The following is a 21,872-nucleotide window of genomic DNA, read 5'->3' as shown; positions in this document are numbered from 1 at the left end:
ATCAAATGTGATCTGATCTTTGTCAAAATGACACAGATGAAAAAACAGTGTTTTAACTAAACCCCCCCCCCCCCCCCTTTGGTAGCAATAACTTCAACCAGACAGTTTTACATATAGTTGATGTGTGCACAGAGATATTGGACTGTGCCAGTGATTTCTGCAAGTCTTTGGCAGACACTGTAGGGTTCTTTTTTTTACCTCTCTGAGTATTCCCCTTCTGCCATTGTTTGCATTCTATCCTCATTAAAATATCAAAGCCTATACATGTTGTTTGGTTGGTCTTAGTTAAAGAAGAAGCTGTATTTTCATCTGTGTGATTTTGACAAAGAATAGATGACATTTGATGGTGATTTTATGCAGAAATGTGAAAAATTCCAAAAGGTTCAGATACTTTTTCATACCACTGAATCTCCAGAAGGTGCTTCGCAGAAGTGTCAACTCATGCCAATCACAGCCAAAATTATGTGCAAAATTATCCTTTATTAAGGAGCCATTTTGTTAATGGGGCAATTGTATATTGAGTCCAGATTAATCTGTCAATTTGTAATAGATTAAATTTGTGGTGTGTTAAAAAATGTGCTTTCTCAAATTCTAGAATTTTGATTTGAGAGGGCATGACATTTATTTGATGAACCACTGCCCCCTGTTGCCCTTGCGTAGAGCCGGCTCAGCTCGGAGCCACTCTCTATACTAATCCGAGCAAAACAACCGGAAGTACCCCATTCCGCCATTGCTGGGTTGTGCCACCTGATGCAACTGTTGCCAACCGTCTACTGAAATACAGGATGCAAAAATATGCGATCAGACATCCCTAGATTCGATGTTTACGATTGTCAGTGGCAGTGAATGAGTTACAGCTGAAAGTAACAAAACAATCGAGAGGTGCTGTATGAAATTTCAGGTTCGCGGTGAATCAGTAACGGACACACTTTTGCTCAATAGACAATGTTTATTTATGAAAATTGCAGAATATATGATTTATTGATTACAATCCCACAAGAACAAGCAAACAGGTATCAAAAACAAGCACAGCAAGTAGTAACCTCACGCTAAGTCTGAGTTTGCCAACCTCACACCCCCGCGTTACTGTTACAGCACATCAGTGTCCCTTAGAAATGAAAATCGCTTACGGTGACAAAAGAGTGGGAAGCCAGGTCAACACTCCAATAAGGCGAAAAAAAAGTCTGCTGCCGATCTGGTACCCATCGCGCAGCGCGTCCTTTTTTTTCGCCTTACTGGAGTGTTGACCTGGCTTCCCACTCTTTTGTCACGGTAAGCGATTTTCATTTCTAAGGGACACTCTGATGTGCTGTAACAGTAACGCGAGGCAGCGGCCTGCCGGACCGGCCAGAGCGGCGGGCTCCGTCGGAAGACGGCTACTTGCCGACTATCGGTCTCCAGTCGTGCCGGTGTTCAGCCTTAGATGCGAATTTACCACCCGCCTTGGGCTACACTCCCAAACAGCTCGACTCTGTATCGTCACAAGCCCTGTAGTTTAACTTAGTTAGTGTTTACAATAGCTTTAGCATTCCCACTAGCAGCAGCCTCGTTTTCGTTCCAAAAATCTTTGTCATGCAGTTTTAAACGGCTGCTGGGTTAGTGGTTTTGAATGAGGACTCTTTCTTTCTGCCTCGTGGAACTTCTACCGTACATGTTTCGCAGATGGTGAGAGCGTCGTTTTTTAGTGGCAGCCGCCATAATATTCAACTACTTCTTGTCATGTAACTCCGCCTCCTCAACCCCTCCTCCCTCAGGGGCTTCAGAGAGGGGTGGGGTTGAGGAGGCGGCGTGCTGAATTCTTCGGTTGCGCACATTTGGAGGCTAAATCAAGTATATAATTATCGGATTGCATTATCGGTTGAATTTTTTTATTATCTGGATTATCTGTGTGATGTCATAATTGCCATTATCGGCCGATAATTATCGGTGACCGATATTATCGTGTATCTTTACAATTTATACATGACCCAACTAGTCTACCCATCTCAAAATTATCGAGGATCATCAGTCGACTATTGAAATAATAGTTTGTGGCAGCCCTATGTAGCAGTCGGAACCAGTGGGGTGACTCCAGCACGCCGACTGAATTTAAAGCATCGCAAACGTCGTCCGCCTCAGGAAACATTTGAAAGAGTGTTTTCTTTTCCCATTAACTCGCTCATTAGCCATGCGCAGCGCATCCCCGAGACCCCCTCCGCATCGCAGCTCTTTACTTCGTCGCCTTTTCTTCTTCTCTTCAAACTTTGTGGCGTACAAAAGTTTGCCCGTGGGGATTTATGGGGAAGCCTCGCAAAAGGAATGTGCGACCGCTGTGGCCACCTGGCGCTGGAGGGGGCGTGGCTAGAGCCAGCCGGGTGCAAAGTGGGTCTTCAAAATAATTTTTATGCTCAAAGGAGTTTATCCGTTTCATTCAGCAATTGTAATTTCAGCATTATAGCCCACACATGACTATAGCTATTATTTGTAGCAAAAGGTTATCGAGATGCTCTCCCCAAGAATTGATATATCGTATTAAAAAGGCCACTGCTTAAAAAAAGAGACAAACTAAATTCCCCAAATGTAAAAATGTACGGTAAATGTAAATACCCCAACATGAACAGGAAGGGACCTGTAAATGCCCCAAAAGAACAGGAAGGGACCTGTAAATGCCACCAAAATCAACAGGAATTGACCTATAAATGCCCCAAAATCAGTGTTGTTTTCGTCAACGATGATGATAATGAAAATATTTAATCAACAAACACTTTTTTCATGATGATTATGAGACGATAACGAGCTAAAAATGTGTTTTGGGTGACTAAAACGTAATGAGACGGATGGCAGTTGTCATCTGACAAGACGAAAATGCCGTCACGTGTTCGCAATGTGTGACCTTATGTATAGTTAGCTCATAGACTTCATAATATATTGATGGGACACGGGGCGCTGACACTACGCCACGCGTACAGGCGGCTGGCCAGACATAGCATCAAGAGGAATTATTCTCAAACACACGCACGCAGCGATATAACGCAGGATTTAGGTTGAAAAGTACAAAAGCTGTACCGTATACAAACAGGAAGGATTGTCTCGGGAGTGATTTGTTTGAGGATTCGCGGTAATTATTATATTTTTCGTTCCAATGCGTGCATTTTGAATCGTTGTGAGAAAAAAATCAATGGGTGAAATTAACTGTTACTGCAGGGGTGTCAAACCAATTCCACAAAGGACCGCAATGAGTCCCGGTCTTTGTTCCAACAGATGCAGCACAGACAGTTCAACCAATGAAGTTTCTGCTAAAATAAGCAGCACATGACTGAAATCAACTGATTACACTTGTAAGACACCAGATTGGTGAAAAGGTATTCATCTCGTTTGGTTGGAACGAAATCCTGTACCCACTGCGGCCCTTTGTGGACCGGTTTGCCACCTGTGCGCTACAGCATTGGCGTCCTACTTCGCAATAGTTACGCAAAATAAATTCTAACTGCTAGAGGTGTGCATCGGCACTGCCCTCACGATTCGATTCGATTACGATTCGGAGGGCCACGATTCGATTCGATTCGGAGGGTCACGATTCGATTCGGTTCGATCCGGCAATGCATCGCGATGCCTTAAAGCCTGGGATGCATTAAAATTCTAAAGCAAAGCATATTTTTCGTGAATCATGATGCAACACAAGCTGTCAGACATTAAACTTTTTATTGGCTGTTGTATCACTCCTGGTTGAAGTCAAATGAAAATACTTTCAGATATATTTATTTAAAAAAAAAAAACGGATCACAGCATTTAATTAGTGCTTTGAATGAGACCAGGGCTTTCTTTTTTTTACGCACAGTAGCAGCCTTTCACACAGTGCATCATCTTAACTCCTGTGCAAAATCAGTAATAACAGTCACTGTATTTTAGTCACAACGACCCATCAATAAAAATATTCAAGTAAATATTAAAGAAAACGACAAAAAAAATATTGTAGTGCAGCAGCATCTTTATTGCAATATCAATCCATGGATCAGTTCAGTTGCAAACAAAACATCAACTAAATTGCAATGTAGAACAAAAGTAAAATGTAGGCCTAGCCCACTATATATGTGCAATCAACTTAGAAATGCAATCAGTAACTACTACATAACAATAAAAAATAATGAATTACAATGAAGTGCAGCAGCAATTTAGCAGCCATAACAATCTGTTTCAATATGAGGAAATATCCGTTTTTTGCAATCGAGAGAGCAGAGAGATAGTAGAGGTTAGATCGGGCCTAAAAAATCCAGCCTGACCCGACACGGCCCGCTGGTATTGAAGCCCGACCCGGCTTGGAGTGACGCAAAAAAAAAAACAAACGCAGCAGCAGCAATTTATTTTCATTTCTTCGATTTGGCAGAAAAAACACAAGTTTTCTTAATGTTTAAATAGTCTACATATTTTTGTGATCATTATAAAAGCATTTCCACAACGAAATAACGCTGGGAAAGTTTAATATATTTAAAAAAAAAAAAAAAAAACATGCGATTTTGCAGACACACAGAGGAGAAGATTCAAAAGGATCACATTTGTGTTGCCTTTGTGTAAATAAATAAAAGTGTCTTTCGTAACGAATCGCAAGCGCCACAGCGGTGGAGAAGAAGAAAAAGCAGCGGCGCCACTGCTTCATGTGCGTGCACAAGCAAATGCACAATACAGAGAGCCTGCTCTCAGTTTTATCCCATTAAAAAAAAAAAAATTAAAAATTATTAGTCCGGCGCGGCGACCCGACCCGAACGTGAATGCGTAACATTTTGGGCCCGACCTGACCCGACCCGTTTTGGTTCGGCACAAGATCTAACCTCTAAAAGATAGGACATAACATAACAATGGCTGAAACGGAGAAAGAGGGAGCGAGAAAGATTATTGATGCACGGAAGACATTGAAAGCAGACATCTGGAGACATTTTGGCTTCTACGAGGTATGTGGGAAACTTGACCGGAGTTATGCAGTGTGTAAAAAATGAAACATGAGAATAATAATACAAATGGGGAAACCAAATCCGTTGCATCACCAGAATTACGCAGGGAAGATTTTTGAACGTACTTATATATTTTAAAATGCGCTGAATCGATTCGGCTTGTTGCCCGCATCGAATCGAATCGTCCATGCCCCGCATCGGGATGCATCGCCGCATCGATTGTTGTTGACACCACTACTAACTGCCCATTTTTTGCTTTTACCAAGAACTGATACGGTTTTACGTTCATATCTATTAAAAAATCAGGGATTCAAGCATTTATTCACAAGAATTTTCAATGTATAAATCAATCTTTGTCAGCTTTGACGGAGATATCTCCGTCATGGCGCCCTCCGTAGGTCAAAACATATACTAAATATTATACATTTTTAAACCAATGGCAATATTTTATGTGTTTCTAATAACATATTTTAGTAGATGAACAATTGTGGCTTATTAGAGCGTACAAGTCGTTAAAAGACTGAGGTTCCCTTTAATACATTTTGTTCAGATAGCTTTTTCCCATGAACACACATACAGTGGGGCAAATAAGTATTTAGTCTACCACTAATTGTGCTAGTTCTCCCACTTGAAAATATTTGAGAGGCCTGTAATTTTCAACATGGGTAAACCTCAACCATGAGAGATAGAATGTGGAAAAAAAACCTAGAAAATTACATTTGTTTGATTTTTAAAGAATTTATTTGCAAATCATGGTGGAAAATAAGTATCTGGTCAATACCAAAAGTTCATCTCAAATTCTCAATACTTTGTTATGTACCCTTTGTTGGCAATAACGGAGGCCAAACGTTTTCTGTAACTCTTTACAAGCTTTTCACACACTGTTGCTGGTATTTTGGCCCATTCCTCCATGCAGATCTCCTCTAGAGCAGTGATGTCTTGGGGCTGTCGTTGGGTAACGCGGACTTTCAACTCCCTCCACAGATTTTCTATGGGGTTGAGACCTGGAGACTGGCTAGGCCACTCCAGGACCTTAAAATGCTTTTTACGAAGCCACTCCTTTGTTGCCCTGGCTGTGTGTTTGGGATCATTGTCATGCTGAAAGACCCAGCCACGTCTCATCTTCAACGCTCTTGCTGATGGAAGGAGATTTTCACTCAAAATCTCCTGATACATGGCCCCACTCATTCTTTCCTTTACACACATCAGTCGTCCTGCTCTCTTTGCAGGAAAACAGCCCCAAAGCATGATGTTTCCACCCCCATGCTTCACAGTGGGTATGGTGTTCTTCGGATGCAATTCAGTATTCTTTCTCCTTCAAACACGAGAATCTGTGTTTCTACCAAAAAGTTCTATTTTGGTTTTATCTGACCATAACACATTCTCCCAGTCCCCTTCTGGATCATCCAAATGCTCTCTAGCGAACCGCAGACGGGCCTGGACGTGTACTGGCTTCAGCAGGGGGACACATCTGACAGTGCAGGATTTGAGTCCCTGTCGGCGCACTGCATTACTGATAGTAGCCTTGTTACTGTGGTCCCAGCTCTCTGTAGGTCATTCACTAGGTCCTTCCGTGTGGTTCTGGGAGTTTTGCTCACCGTTCCTATCATTTTGACGCCATGGGGTGACATCTTGCATGGAGCCCCAGATCAAGGGAGATTATAAGTGGTCTTGTATGTCTTCCATTTTCTAATAATTGCTCCCACAGTTGATTTCTTTACACCAAGCGTTTTACCTATTGCAGATTCAGTCTTCCCAGCCTGGTGCAGGTCTATAATTTTGTCTCTGGTATCCTTCAGCAGCTCTTTGGTCTTGGCCATCATGGAGTTTGGGGTGTGACTGACTAAGGTTGTGGACAGGTGTTTTTTATACCGATAATGAGTTAACAGGTGCAATTAATACAGGTAACGAGTGGAGCCTCGTTAGACCCCGTTAGACCTCATTAGAAGAGGTTAGACCTCTGTGACAGCCAGAAATGTTGCTTGTTTGTTGGTGACCAAATACTTATATTCCACTCTAAGTTGGAAATAAATTATTTAAAAATCAAACAATGTGATTTTCTGTTTTTTTTTTCCACATTCTGTCACTCATGGTTGAGGTTTACCCATGTTGACAATTACAGGCCTCTCTAATCTTTTCAAGTAGGAGAACTCGCACAATTGGTGGTTGACTAAATGCTTTTTGTCCCACTGTATACTCCATATTAACAAGTTGGTATAGTTGTAAAATACTTAGATATATAGTTTCCAAGGCAAAAAGGTAACTGAAAGCGCTCATCGTCATCACACAATGGATGCAATGAATTATTATGACCACAAGGTGGCAGTAACGTACTGTAAAATGTCAACTGGCTCTTAACACTGGAGACTCTAGCCAGCACAATGTTTTTTTGTTTTTTTTTATTTAAAACTTTTCACCTGATTCTGATCCTCTGAAAAATGGCCCAATCGGCTCGATTTCCGATTATTCCGTGATTGGATCGGGCACATCCCTAGTTGCTTCCAAAATATTCCTTTAGAAAAATGTCCACGTTAGCTCACTGGTTGCCATTGACGGTGCTAGACATCCAATTCATTTTGACTGGATTGGACGTCTAGCGCCGTCAATGGCACTGAAACGAGACAGTCTATTCATAGCCAGTCTTTTGTGGGCATTTACAGGTCACTTCCCGTTGATTTTGAGCCACTTCTTATTCATTTGGGGACATTCTCGAGTCACTTCTTTTTCACAGGGTTCCCGCTGGCCCCTAAAAAGTCTCAAAATATGGATAATAAAGGTCTTAAATTGTCTTAAATTTAATGGAAAATTGTTGTAGCGGTTCCCACCACTAGCAGCGGCTCATAGTCTGAAATTTACGCTATTTTGATATTGATAGTGGGAGTTTGATGTTCGTTTTAATGGCAGATTCATTTTTAATTGATGGAAACGCGGAAAAGGTAGGTGAAGCGTGTTCGGCGGCGCACTTCCTGTGACGAGAAGGCGCTATCTTGGGATCTGGCAGCACTTTGACCCGCCAGTGTGATTGAGCATATGACAAAATGAGCTCTGTTAAAAGCGGTCGAAGGTTCAGAACGTCGCCGTGGCGTTACGGGTCATTGGATGCTATCGTGTATGCGTGGAAAGAAGCTTGGGAATGACTTGGAATATAGCAGGTACTGTTTTCAAGAAACTTAAAATTTTCAACTTGATATTGAAATTATCTCTAGTAGACATCCAATCTATTTGAACTGGGGAGAATGGGTTCATTTGCTGCCATCCATCCCAATTCAAATGGATTGGACATCCAGTGACGTCTGTGTAAGCCAATGAGTTAACAAGTAGAAAAAAATCCTTATTCAAAATTATAAATAAATCTTTCTTGATACTTTTGCGATTAAATATTGTAACCGGATACAGCATTTCTGTAGGGCTGTAGCTATCGATTATTTTAGTAGTCGATTAATCAATGAACTATTTAGTTCGAATAATCGATTAATCGGAAAAGGAACATAAAAAATTAAAATACCTGAGCTGAGCGTCAAACGGTATTTAAAAAAATATATATACAGTGTATGAGGATCAATGTACAACAAAAGAACAGTTGGCTAACTTACAAAAGTCTGCTAGCTTAAATGCTCAAAAATGCACTTTTTTTTTTTTTTTTTTACAATGCTCTTAACTAGGGCTGCAGCTATCGAATATTTTAGTAATCGAGTAATCGACTGAAAATTCTATCGATTAATCGAGTAATCGGATAAAACATATATTTTTAGGTGAAGAGCAATTATAAATATACATGAGAAAACAAGACATTTCATCTAATCCTGAACCATTTTCAGTCAATCAATGTCTTTATTTTCGATGTATATTGTTGAAAACAGCCAACAATTGCATCTCAGATGTAACTAGAATTAAAAAAAAAAAAAAAGTCCAATTCACTGCTTTCACTCAAAAAACCTCAGCTCTTATGAAAATGTATATACAGTGGGGAGAACAAGTATTTGATACACTGCCGATGGGTTTTCCCATTGGCAGTGTATCAAATACTTGTTCTCCCCACTGTATATATACCTAAAAATGCCGTTACGCTTGATAACACACATCACTTAAAAGTTAGGATTTTTTCCCACGTGTTTCAATTAAATTTCTCTTTGTGTCAAGCCATTTTTAAGTTCTAGTTAAGTTTTAAGTTAGTCTAAACTGTAAGTCCTGATAGGATTTTGAGTTTTTGCAGTGTTCAAAATAAATGTATGACACAGGCTGTATTGGAGCACATTAGGGACCAGTGCTACTTGGTGTTTTATCCAGCAATGACTACTGAGCTAAAATTGATCGTTAGCATTATTGAGTTTTTATTCTACACCCTCATCACTCCACAACGCTATGTTATGTTAAAGCCTGTATGTAAGACACGTTAGCCACGCATCGACAGTGGTCATAATTAATAGAAACCTAGCCCTCCGCAGGGCTAACGTTACGTGAGCTAGTGACAGTAATGTTAATCTTATTTATAAGCGCTTAGCGCTCTTTATTAGCGCTTAGCACTCTACTGCTTTAAGATGGCGGCTGTTTACTAACGCTGCCCAGACGTGGCCGAGTCTGTCATTTAGTTCGACATACATGTGATCTCTATGAGACTCATCAGACGCTACCTGCTATCAACGTAGCATCGTGCGGGCTAGTATTTAGTAACGTCGTCGGCATCGTTTGTAGCGGCTGTCGGCTGATGTAAGTTTTTTTTTTTTTTTTCCCTCTACGCATGTGACATCAGCGCGTTGTCCCGCATTAAAAGTAGTCCGAGAAAAACGTGATGTTTAGAGCTGTCAAAATAAACGATTACGCGAGGTGAATAAAATTATTCGGATCAGTTTTTAAACTCGAGTTACTCGAGTTGCTCGAGTATTCGTTTCAGCTCTACAATGCTCTTAACAAATGTTTCAGGCACATATTCCCACAAAAATGGCTAAATATACCTATAGACTAAATTACAAATGCATTAAAAAAAAACATTAGCTGAAACAAAAACATAGCTTATGTTGGAGTTGGTCTTAACAGGGAGTAGATGGATTCAGCCATGTGAAATGAGGTAGACTCGAGAGCCGTGTTTCCACCCAAATCAATAAAACTAAATGCAAACACTTTCAAAACAAACCATTACAACCCCACTTTAATTTAACGAATACTCGAAGCAGCAACATTTAATTTGAATCTTTATTCTAATCGAATACTCAAGTTAGTCAATTAATCATTGCAGCACTACATTTCTGTGTCAATTCTTCAATACTTTTCGATTCTTTTGACAACCCTAATAGCATGTAGGGGTAAGTACCTCACAATTCGATACGTTTTGCGATACACTGCTCACAATAATGATGATCTCAAGATATGGCAATACAACGATTATTGATACATTGGTCAGGAAATGATTCTAGGATATTCTACAAAACAGAAAATCATGCTATTTTCATCCTTCTGCTGTGACTTGGAATGAGTTAATCACTTGTAGACGTCCAATCCGTTTGAAGTGGGAGAGTGGCAGCCAGTAAACATTTGTTAATTGATTTTGGGGCTTTTACAGGTCACTTCCTGATGATTTTGAACTGATGATTTTACTGAAAAGGAAGTAATTCAAGAATATCTGTAGTGCTAGCCAAAAGTCAGATAATGCTGAATTTCTCCCTGAAAATGATTGCAATTACAAATGCTTTGGTAGTAATATCTTCTTTGATTTTGCTTACAATGAAAAAAACACAAAAGAGAATGGGGGGAAAAATCTAGGACTGTCATAAGATTACAATTTTTAATCGAGTTAATCACAGCTTAAAAATGAATTAATCGTAATTAATCGCAATTCAAACCATCTATAAAATATGCCATATTTTTCTGGAAATGATTGTTGGAATGGAAAGATAAGACATAAAACAGATATATAAATTCAACATACTTTACATAAGTACTGTATTTGTTTATTATAACAATAAATTAACAAGATGGCATTAACATTCTGTTAAAGCGATCCATGGATAGAAATACTTGTAGTTCTTAAAAGATAAATGTTAGTACAAGTTACAGAAATTTTATATTAAAACCCCTCTTAATGTTTTCGTTTTCATAAAATTTGTAAAATTTTCAATCAAAAAATAAACTTGTAGCTCGCCATTGTTGATATCAATAATTACACATGGTGCTTAAACCCGTAAAATCAGTCGCACCAAAGCGCCAGCAGAGGGAGACAATAAAACACAAGTAACAAGTGGACATGAAACTGGGCTGTCATTTTAATCTGTTTGACCGGGGCATGTGCGTTAATTGCGTCAAATATTTTACCCTGATTAATTTAAAAAATTAATTACCGCCCGTTAACGCGATAATTTTGACAGCCCTAAAAAAAATCATTATCGTTTTACACAAAACTCCCAAAATGGGCCGGACAAGAGTATTGGCACCCTTTGAAAAATCAGGTGATGCTTCTCTAATTTGTGTAATTAGCAGCACCTGTTACTTACCTGGGGCACATAACTGGTGGTGGCAATAACTAAAGCACACCAGCAGCCAGTTAAAATGGATTGAAGTTGACTCAACCCCCTGTCCTGTGTCCTTGTGAGTACCACATTGCGCATGGAGGAAAGAAAGAAGACCAAAGAACTGTCTGAGGACTTGAGAAGCAAAATTGTGAGGAAGCATGGGCAATCTCAAGGCTACAAGTCCATCTCCAAAGAATGTTCCTGTGTCTACCGTGCGCAGTGTCATCAATAAGTGTAAAGCCCACGGCACTGTGGCTAACCTCCCTAGATGTGGACGGAAAATAAAAATTGATGAGAGATTTCAACAAATGATTGTGCGGATGGTGGACAAAGAACTTGGACTAACATTCAATCAAGGTCAAGCTTTTCTTCCTACAGTCCGAGGGTACAACAGTGTCAACCCGTACTATCCGTTGGCGTCTGAAAGAAAAGGGACTCTTAGAGGAGTTCCAAAAAAATCGCTTATTACATGCATCGCGATTCGACACGTGACGATTCAATTACGATTCGATTACTAAGGTTCAAAAACGATGTTTTTCACTCATAACTTTATGACAGCCACTCGTTGCCGAACGAAATTTAAGACCCGTCTGCTGCCCGGACACTGTTAACGTACACACGCACAACGTTATGATGTATGGTCTCAGTTACTGGGAGAGAGATTTACTCCTTCTTAAAAGACTGGAAAATAAATTTGTGTATGAGACAGGCAGGTACAGAAGTGCGACCCGGCAGTTGCGCTTTTGCGCCCAAGTTATTTTTTTAGAGTGAGGGGGGAAGAGAGATAGTTCGTTGCTCCTTGTCTTTCTTTCCTACTGTCCAGCAGTAGTTTTAAGGCATTTCAATTGAAAAATGTCCTGAGTGTGTTGCTAAGACCTCTGTGCGTCTATAAGAGGTGAGTACACGAACCCTCTTGTACTGTTTAGCTTTTGTTGTTGTTTTTGAGATGTTAATAGTTAGCGTCGACTAAGCTAATTAGCTAATTCGCTAACGTGCATTAGAGCTTTTTGGGAAAAGGCATCAACATCGAGTTTATGGGGGGAAAAAACGAGGCCTTCAAAGATAAGAACACGGTCCCCACAAACATGGCAGATGTTCCCTGATGTTTTGGGGTTGCTTTGCTACCTCTGGCACTGGACTACTTGACCGTGTGCATGGCATTATGGAGTCTGAAGAGTACCGACAAATTTTCCAGCATAATGTACGGCCCAGTGTGAGAAAGCTGGGTCTCCCTCAGAGGTCAGGGGTCTTCCAGTAGGATAATGACCCAAAATACACTTCAAAAAGCACTAGAAAATGGTTTGAAAGAAAGCACTAGATACTTCTTAAGTGGCCAGCAATGAGTCCAGACCTGAATCCCATAGAATCGTGTGGAGAGATCTGAAAATGGCAGTTTGGAGAAGGCACCTTTCAAATTTCAGAGACCTGGAGCAGTTGGCCAAAAAAGAAAGGGTCTATAATACCAGCAAACTCATTGATGGATACCAGAAGCGGTTGTTCGCAGTTAGTTTGTCTAAAGGTTATGCTACCAAGTAGAGCTGAAACGAGTACTCGAGCAACTCGAGTAACTCGAGTTTAAAAACTGATCCGAGTAATTTTATTCACCTCGAGTAATCGTTTATTTTGACAGCTCTAAGCATCACGTTTTGCTAGGACTACTTTTAATGCGGGACAACGCGCTGTCACGTGCGGAGAGGAAGAAGGGGAAAAAAAAAAAACTTACCGCAGCCGACAGCCGCCACAAACGACGCCGACGTTGCTAAATACTAGCCCGCACAATGCTACATTGGTAACATAGCGTCTGGTGCGTCTCATAGAGATCACATGTATGTTGAACTAGATGCGAATTGACAAACTCGGCTGCGTCTGGGCAGCGTTTGTAAACAGCCGCCATCTTAAAGCAGTACATCGCTAAGCGCTAATAAAGAGCGCTAAGTGCTAATAAATAAGATTAACGTTACTGTCGCTACTACCTCACGTAACGTTAGCCCTGCGGAGGGCTAGGTTTCAATTAATTATGACCACTGTCGATGCGTGGCTAACGTGTCTTACATACAGGCTTTAACATAACATAGCATTGTGGAGTGATCAGGGTGTAAAATAAAAACTCAATAATGCTAACTATCAATTTTAGCTCAGTAGTCATTGCTGGATAAAACACCAAGTAGCACTGGTCCCTAATGTGCTCCAATACAGCCTGTATCATACATTTATTTTGAACACTGCAAAAACTCAAAATCCTATCAGGACTTACAGTTTAGACTAACTTAAAACTTAACTAGAACTTAAAAATGGCTTGACACAAAGAGAAATTCAATTGAAACACGTGGGGGAAAAATCCTAACTTTTAAGTGATGTGTGTTATCAAGCGTAACGGCCTTTTTAGGTAAGATATATTTTATAAGATCTAAAAGTTTTTTGAGTGAAAGCAGTGAATTAGTCTTTCTTTTTAATTCTAGTTACATCTGAGATGCAATTGTTGGCTGTTTTCAACAATATACATCGAAAATAAAGACATTGATTGACTGAAAATGGTTCAAGATTAGATGAAATGTCTTGTTTTCTCATGTATATGTATAATTGCTCTTCACCTAAAAATATATTTGTTTTATCCGATTACTCGATTAATCGATAGAATTTTCAGTCGATTACTCGATTACTAAAATATTCGATAGCTGCAGCCCTACTACCAAGTATTTGGCTGAGGGTGCCAATACTTTTGTCAGGCCCATTTTTTGTAAAACGATAATGATTTTTTTTTTTTCATTCTCTTTTGTGTTTTTTCATTGCAAGCAAAATAAATGAAGTTATTACCGTATTGGCCCAAAAATAAGACAGTGTTTTTTTGCATCGAAATAAGAAAAGTGGGGGTTGTCTTATATTTGCGGTCTAGACATTATACCCATTCACGACGCCAGATGGCGCCAGATATCATTGAAGTGATGTTCTGTCATGACAGATCTCAGTTACTCTGAAGTTTAACCAGTTGCATTATTTTATTGCAATATTTTTCCTTACTCAGATTTGTTAAGAGTAGAGCTGAAACGAATACTCGAGTAACTCGAGTTTAAAAACTGATCCGAGTAATTTTATTCACCTCGAGGAATCGTTTAATTTTGCCAGCTCTAAGCATCATGTTTTGCCCGGACCACTTTTAATGCGGTACAATGTGCTGACGTCACGTGCATAGAGGAAGAAGCAATACATTTTTTAAAAAAACTTTCTGCTGCCGACAGCCGCTACAAACTACGCCGACGTTGCTAAAAACTACGCCAGCATGATGCTAGTGCGGTAGCAGGTAGTGTCCGATGCGTCTCATAGATATCGCATGCATTTAAGACTAGATGCGAAATGACAGACTCGGCCGCGTCTGGGCAGCATTAGTAAACAACCACCATCTTTAAGCAGTAGACGTTTCATCGCTAATACATATAATGTTACTGTCACTAGCTAAGGTAACGTTAGCCCTTCGGAGGGCTAGGTTTCTAATTTAGTGTTGCACCGATACCATTTTTTGGCCCCGATACCGATACTTGGCTGTGCAGTATCGGCCGATACCGATACCATTCCGATACCACCCCGATTATATATATATATATATATATATATACACACATATATATATACATGTATATATATATATGTATATATATATATATATATATATTTTTTTTTTTTTTTTTTTCCAAAGAGCTACATAATTGGATGTGAAATCATTGCTATCAAGGCTTTGTCAGGCTGTTGCTTACCTTTGCAAAATAGGAAAAAGACAAGTACAAAGTATAATACTAGCCCAACAGTAAGAAAGTAAAAATAAGTTCATAATAATAAACTCTGAATGAACTGAGTAAACTTTTTTTAAACCTCTCAAAGGCCAAACAGTGCAACTTTCATGAAATTATTGTCACATTCTGCTGCTGGTTAGATTGTGTTTTGTTGCTGGGCTGTTAGTGGGGGCGTTCCTGACGTCGCACCTGAATCCAATGCGGGCTCATCAACGCAGCATTTAAGCACGGGTGAGCTCAGAGAAGGCTGCCGAGATATTTGCTTTGCTGATCGCCATTTGACATCTCGCACTATAGTCTCACTACATTTGCATGTTACGCCCCTGCATTGGGTTTTTTCTGGTAGTGTGCTGCACTCGTTTGTAACCTCTACCCTGTGCAGGTATTTGAGTGTTTTTATTTTTGGCTTTTTGGCTCGCTGCCTATCGTCTTAGTTATTAAATCTTCGAGTTTATAGTATTGAGCTCCGTCGACCTGCTGTCACGGACTCCTTTTGTTATTTCTACTATCCCGCGATCGCGTGTTATTTTTTGTTTGCAATCATTAAACCCTTGTACTTATCCCCCGCTTGTTGTCCGCTTCGAGGTCCAACCTTGTTTCCGCATTTGCGGACGCTCACAATTATAAGTAATAATAATTGACCACAGCATCCCGTCTCTCTATTAGCCTCCTTTTTTTCGGGAGGGGGTGGGTCCCTTATTTCTATTTCTGAAAGGTGGCAACCCTACTTTGGAAACGGTTCCCAAATTACTGCAGCATTTCTTTCAGTAAAAGACAATAAAAGTTAAGTAGACGTAGTGAACTGACCAGAGATTGTTGCACCTGTCCAACGCCTTTCCTCTGGAAAGCAGTCCTGCTCTTGCACGCACAAACTCGTTGTGTTCGTTCACGTTTCGTCTTCACATGTTTTATCAGGTTCGAGGTATTGAAACTGGCTGATTTAACTCCACATCTCGAAACTTTCAGGCCGCAAATCTTGCACGCAGCCATTGATTTTAATTGACGGGATTTTGAAATATTTCCCGACCGCCGCCATGTCGGCCATGTCATTGGTCAGAAGTGGCTATTGGCCCGTTCTCATTGGTCTGGAGCAGGCCAATAGCGATAGCTGTTTGGTGGTCACGTGTCATCACACAACTCAGAGACAAAGTGTAGTGAGCGCCAGGAGGAAAAAAAAAGGCTGCGGTCAAATGTTATAATAATGGACCGGTAAATGGTATCGGCGAGTACCACCAAAGACGGCGCCGATACCGATACCACCATTTTGGGCCGGATCGGCGCCCCCTGCCGATACTAGTATCGGTATCGGTGCATCTTTAGTTTCTATTGATTATGACTAGAGATGGTCCGATCGCGTCATTTATATATATATTTTTTTTAGTTAAATCGTTTTCTAATTGTATTTAACGTTACAGACATAATATGTTACACTCATCCAGAGTCTTTAGTTTAGGCTTAAGGTAGGGTTATCAAATTTATCACGTTAAAATATTTAATGCAATTAACGCATGCGCCGCACGACCCACTCACGCATTGTCGAGTACAATCTGTAATGGCGCCGTTTTACCTATATATAGAGCTAAAAGGCAGCGTATAATGAGTAGAGTGAATTTTGGCAGCCTTTGGAGCCTTTTTTTAATTGGCTAAAGCCTTACAATCCCTCTCTCAACAATTAGAAATATCGTGGGAAGCAATGTGGGGAAGCAAGGTATTAGTTGATCTTTTTCTTAACACCCTATGTTATTTCCCAATGCAGAGAAGATATGTCAATTGGTGCCACTACGCACAGTCATTGTTGCACTTCCCATCATGCATTTGGGCAGAACAGTTAAATGGCTACAGTATCATTTACTGAAAGCTCAACAAATACACTAGATGGCAATATTTAGTCACAACATACAAAGTCACATTTATCCTTTAAGAATTACAAGTCTTTCTATCCGTGGATCCCTCTCACAGAAAGAATGTTAATAATGTAAATGCCATCTTGAGGATTTATTGTCATAATAAACAAATACAGTACTTATGTACTGTATGTTGAATGTATATATTCGTGCGAGTTTTATTCATTTTTTTCTTAATGCATTGCCAAAATGTATATGATCGGGAAAAATTATCGGGAATGATTGGAATTGATTCAGGAGCAAAAAAAATTTTTTTAATCGGATCGGGAAATATCTGGATCGGCAGATACTCAAACTAAAACGATCGGGATCGGATCGGGAGCAAAAAAACATGATCGGAACAACCCTAATTATGACCACTGTCGATGCGTGGCTAACGTGTCTTACATACAGGCTTTATTTAATCTGTAAAAACACAGCGCTGTAGAGTGATGAGGGTGTAAAATTAAAACATAATAAAGCTAACTGTCAGTTTTAGCTCAGTAGTCATTGCTGAATAAAACACCAAGTAGCACTTGGTCCCTAATGTGCTCCAATACAGCAGGTATCATACATTTATTTTGAACACTGCAAACAGTCAAAATCCTATCAGTACTTACAGTTTAGACTAACTTAAAACTTAACTAGAACTTAAAAATAGCTTGACACAAATGGAAATTCAATTGAAACACGTGGGGAAAACACGTAGCTTTCAAGTGATGTGTGTTATCAAGCGTAATTCCATTTTTAGGTAAGAAATATGTTGTTGTTTTTATAAGATCTAAAAGTTTTTTTGAGTGAAAGCAGTGAATTAGTCTTTTTTTTATTCTAGTTACATCTGAGATGCAATTGTTCGCTGTTTTCAACAATGTACATCGAAAATAAGGACATTGATTGACTGAAAATGGTTCACTATTGGATTAAATGTCTTTTTTTTCCTCATGTATATTTTAGGGCTGTCAAAATTATCGCGTTAACGAGCGGTAATTAATTTTTTTAATTAATCCCGTTAAAATATTTGACGCAATTAACGCACAAATGTCCTGCTCAAACAGATTAAAATGAGAGCACAGTGAAAGGTGTACTTGTTGTGTTTTTCGGAGTTTTGCCGCCCTCTGCTGGCACTTGGGTGCGACTGATTTCATAGGCTTCAGCACCCATGAGCATTGTGTAAGTAATTATTGACATCAACAATGGCCGGCTACTAGTTTATTTTTTGATTGAAAATTTTACCAATTTTATTAAAACGAAAACATGAAGAGGGATTTTGATATAAAATTTCTATAACTTGTACTAACATTTGTCTTGTAAGAACTAAAAGTCTTTCTATCCATGGATCGCTTTAACAGAATGTTAATAATGGTAATGCCATCTTGTTGATTTATTGTTATAATAAACAAATACAGTACTTATGTACCGTATGTTGAATGTATATATCCATCTTGTGTCTTATCTTTCCATTCCAACAATAATTTACAGAAAAATATGGCATATTTTATAGATGGTTTGAATTGCGATTAATTACGACTAATTAATTTTTAAGCTGTAATTAACTCGATTAAAATTTTTAATCGTTTGACAGCCCTAGTATATTTATAATTGGTCTTTACCTAAAAAAAAAAAAAAAAAAATGTTTTATCCGATTACTCGATTAATCGATAGAATTTTCAGCCGATTGCTCCATTACTAAAATATTCGATAGCTGCAGCCCTGTTGCAGTGTGCCAATACTTTCGGCCAGCATTGTAGCTTTCACACTCATTACATTTTTTTTTTTTTTTAATTTAATTACCAAGCACTGCCAGTCTCTCCCAGTCCAAATGGGTCGGACGTCGATCACCGACATTGGCCAGCCATCCTAGTTCAAATGAGTTCGACCTCTGTCCGAATGAGTTCAAATGTTTTCCTCGGCAGGTGGCGACAGACAAGGCTTCCGGTAGGCTGAGTTCTACTCTCTCATGGGTGAAGAAGTCGGTCGGTCAGATGGCTAGCCAGGTGGCCCCGCCCACGTCCCTGCCGAGCTCCGCGTCCTCGCCGTCGTTGTCCTCGCCGTCGTCACCGCCTCAGCTCAGCCCCGATGACGTGGAGCTGCTGGCCAAGCTGGAGGAGCAGAACAGGTGAGTCGGGGGGAAAAAATGACAATGTCGTAGTACCAAAACTAGCACATTGGCGCCATCTTGCGCCATCTTAGCGTTGTTGTCCGCTTGATTTCAGAGGGCCAGGTTGGGATTTGTGCATTCGGTCAGTCCGCTGTGTTTGCTTTGCGTCCTCCGAGGTCTTTGGACCCTGCAAAAGCAGATAAAAGTCGTCCGACGTTTAGTTGATCAGCACTTGAGAAACCTGTCGGTGAAGCGCTCCTAGTCTCACAGATGAGGAGAACATCATGAACTGGTCTCGGTATGGCCTCTTTATACTAGACGCTTATTTTGGACTTTAAGGATGTCCTATTGGAAATTTTATGAGCTTCAGGCATCTTGTTCTGGTAAATTATTAGCCAAGCAACTCGTGTTTGCATACGCTCGTAATTCATTGGGTACGTTTACATGGTTAATTTTCCTCAATCCGATTGAAATCAATTGTATTAAGTGAGTAGGATTTGATCTGTATACATGAAGTTTCAGTAAAGAGATTCACGTTCAAGCCGCATTTGCATAGTCCAGGGGTTCCCAAACTATTCCACATCAGGCCACTGTGGGTGCTGCATTTCTTTCCAACAAAACAGGACGACACGTGTGTACCAATCTGGTGTTTTACAAGTGTAATCAGTTGATTGTAGTCAGGTGCTGCTTGTTTTACCAGAAACCTCATTGGTTAAACGGTCTGTGCTCGATCGGTAGGAACAAAAACCAGGACCCACAGGGGTCCTTGAGGACGGGTTTGGGAACCACTGGCCTAGACCCAGCTTAATCCGATTGTCTTGTTCTTTTTGACATGCGCGTTACGTTACTCTCTGCCACTACCTGTAATGTGTAATGCTGCCTTCACATGCTCTGGGAAAGATGATAGGGCTGTCAAACGATTAAAATGTTTAATCAAGTTAATTACAGCTTAAAAATTAATTAATCGTAATTAATCGCAATTAATCGCAATTCAAACCATCTCTAAAATATGCCATATTTTAATGTAAATTATTGTTGGAATGGAAAGACACGATGGATATATACATACAACATACTGTACATCAGTACTGTATTTGTTTATTGTAACAATAAATCACAAATGGCATTATTAACATTCTTTCTGTTAAAGTGATCCACGGATAGAAAGACTTGTAGTTCTTAAACGATAAATGTTATAGTTACAAGTTATAGTAATTTTATATTAACACCCCTCTTCATGTTTTCGTTTTAATAAAATTTGTAAAATTTTCAATCAAAAGTAGAATTAATATAATAATAATAAGAATAAAAATAACTAATAAAAATAGAGTGAAAAGTTTTAAGTGTATTTTGCATAGCTATTTTGATATGGAATGCCAGTTCATTTTGCATTGTTGTTTAACTGTGTGTCAGAATAGGGCCTCATTACTATAGACTGAAGTGTAGGGCTGCAGTTATCGAATATTTTAGTAATCGAGTAATCGACTGAAAATTCTATCGATTAATCGAGTAATCGGATAAAACAAATATATTTTTAGGTGAAGAGCAATTATAAATATACATGAGAAAACAAGACATTTCATCTAATCTTGAACCATTTTCAGTCAATCAATGTCTTTATTTTCGATGTATATTGTTGAAAACAGCCAACAATTGCATCTCAGATGTAACTAGAATTAAAAAAAAGACAAATTCACTGCTTTCTCTCAAAAAACCTTTAGATCTTATTAATATATATATATATATATATCTAAAAATGCCATTACGCTTGATAACACACATCACTTAAAAGTTAGGATTTTTTTCCCAAATGTTTCAATTGAATTTCTATTTGTGTCAAGGCATTTTTAAGTTCTAGTTAAGTTTTACGCTACTCTAAACTGTAAGTCCTGATCGGATTTTGAGTTTTTGCAGTGTTCAAAATAAATGTATGATACAGGCTGTATTGGAGCACATTAGGGACCAGTGCTACTTGGTGTTTTATCCAGCAATGACTACTAGGCTAAAATTGATAGTTAGCATTATTGAGTTTTTATTTTACACCCTCATCACTCCACAAAGCTATGTTATGTTAAAGCCTTAAAGTAAGTAGCCATGCATCGAAAGTGGTCATAATTAATAGAAACCTAGCCCTCCGCAGGGCTAACGTTATGTGAGCTAGTGACTCAGACAGTAACGTTAATCTTATTTATTAGCGCTTAGCGCTCTTTATTAGCGCTTAGCGCTCTACTGCTTTAAGATGGCGGCTGTTTATTAACGCTGCCCAGACGCGGCCGAGTCTGTCATTTCGTATCTAGTTCAACATACATGTGCGCTCTATGGCTACGTTCATACTACAGGTCTTAATGCACGAATCCGATTTTTTCGTGTTTTTCCGACTCGAGTGAGGCATTAACTTGACGGTCTGAACGTGACAAGTCGCATAGAACGGGACCATTTCAAATCCGATCTGGGTCACTTTCGTATGTGGTCTAAATCCGATCTGGGCCACATTTTCCCAGACTGTCGCGGCGGTCTGTACTGTCCAGTCCCGCAAATCGGATTTAATGCAGCAATTACGTCATCAAATAGCGAGAGAGTCGTTACCGTAGCGATGCACCTGTGCGTTATTAGCGCCTAGCTTGCAGTGAACACGGCTTTTGAGGAAGAGCTGAGCTTGACAACAGTCATAAAAAATA

General features: G+C 39.6%; 1 protein-coding gene across 7 annotated transcripts in view; it reads left to right on the top strand.

Moving 5' to 3' along the window:
* The window catches only part of evi5b (ecotropic viral integration site 5b), an 84,808-nt gene that overhangs the window by 3,396 nt on the left and 59,540 nt on the right, over positions 1–21,872 (top strand). For 6 of the 7 annotated variants that reach the window (XM_057840625.1, XM_057840621.1, XM_057840620.1 and 3 more), the window contains exon 2: positions 19,010–19,212. In XM_057840625.1, the coding sequence (XP_057696608.1) occupies positions 19,010–19,212 (203 nt within the window). Of the gene's footprint in view, positions 1–19,009; positions 19,213–19,383; positions 19,493–21,872 lie in introns of those variants that run through there. The other variant, XM_057840626.1, reaches the window with a different exon arrangement.

This window comes from Corythoichthys intestinalis, chromosome 7 (genome assembly GCF_030265065.1).
Source record: "Corythoichthys intestinalis isolate RoL2023-P3 chromosome 7, ASM3026506v1, whole genome shotgun sequence".
Taxonomy (NCBI): domain Eukaryota; kingdom Metazoa; phylum Chordata; class Actinopteri; order Syngnathiformes; family Syngnathidae; genus Corythoichthys; species Corythoichthys intestinalis.
This window is presented reverse-complemented; position numbering and strand designations above follow the sequence as displayed.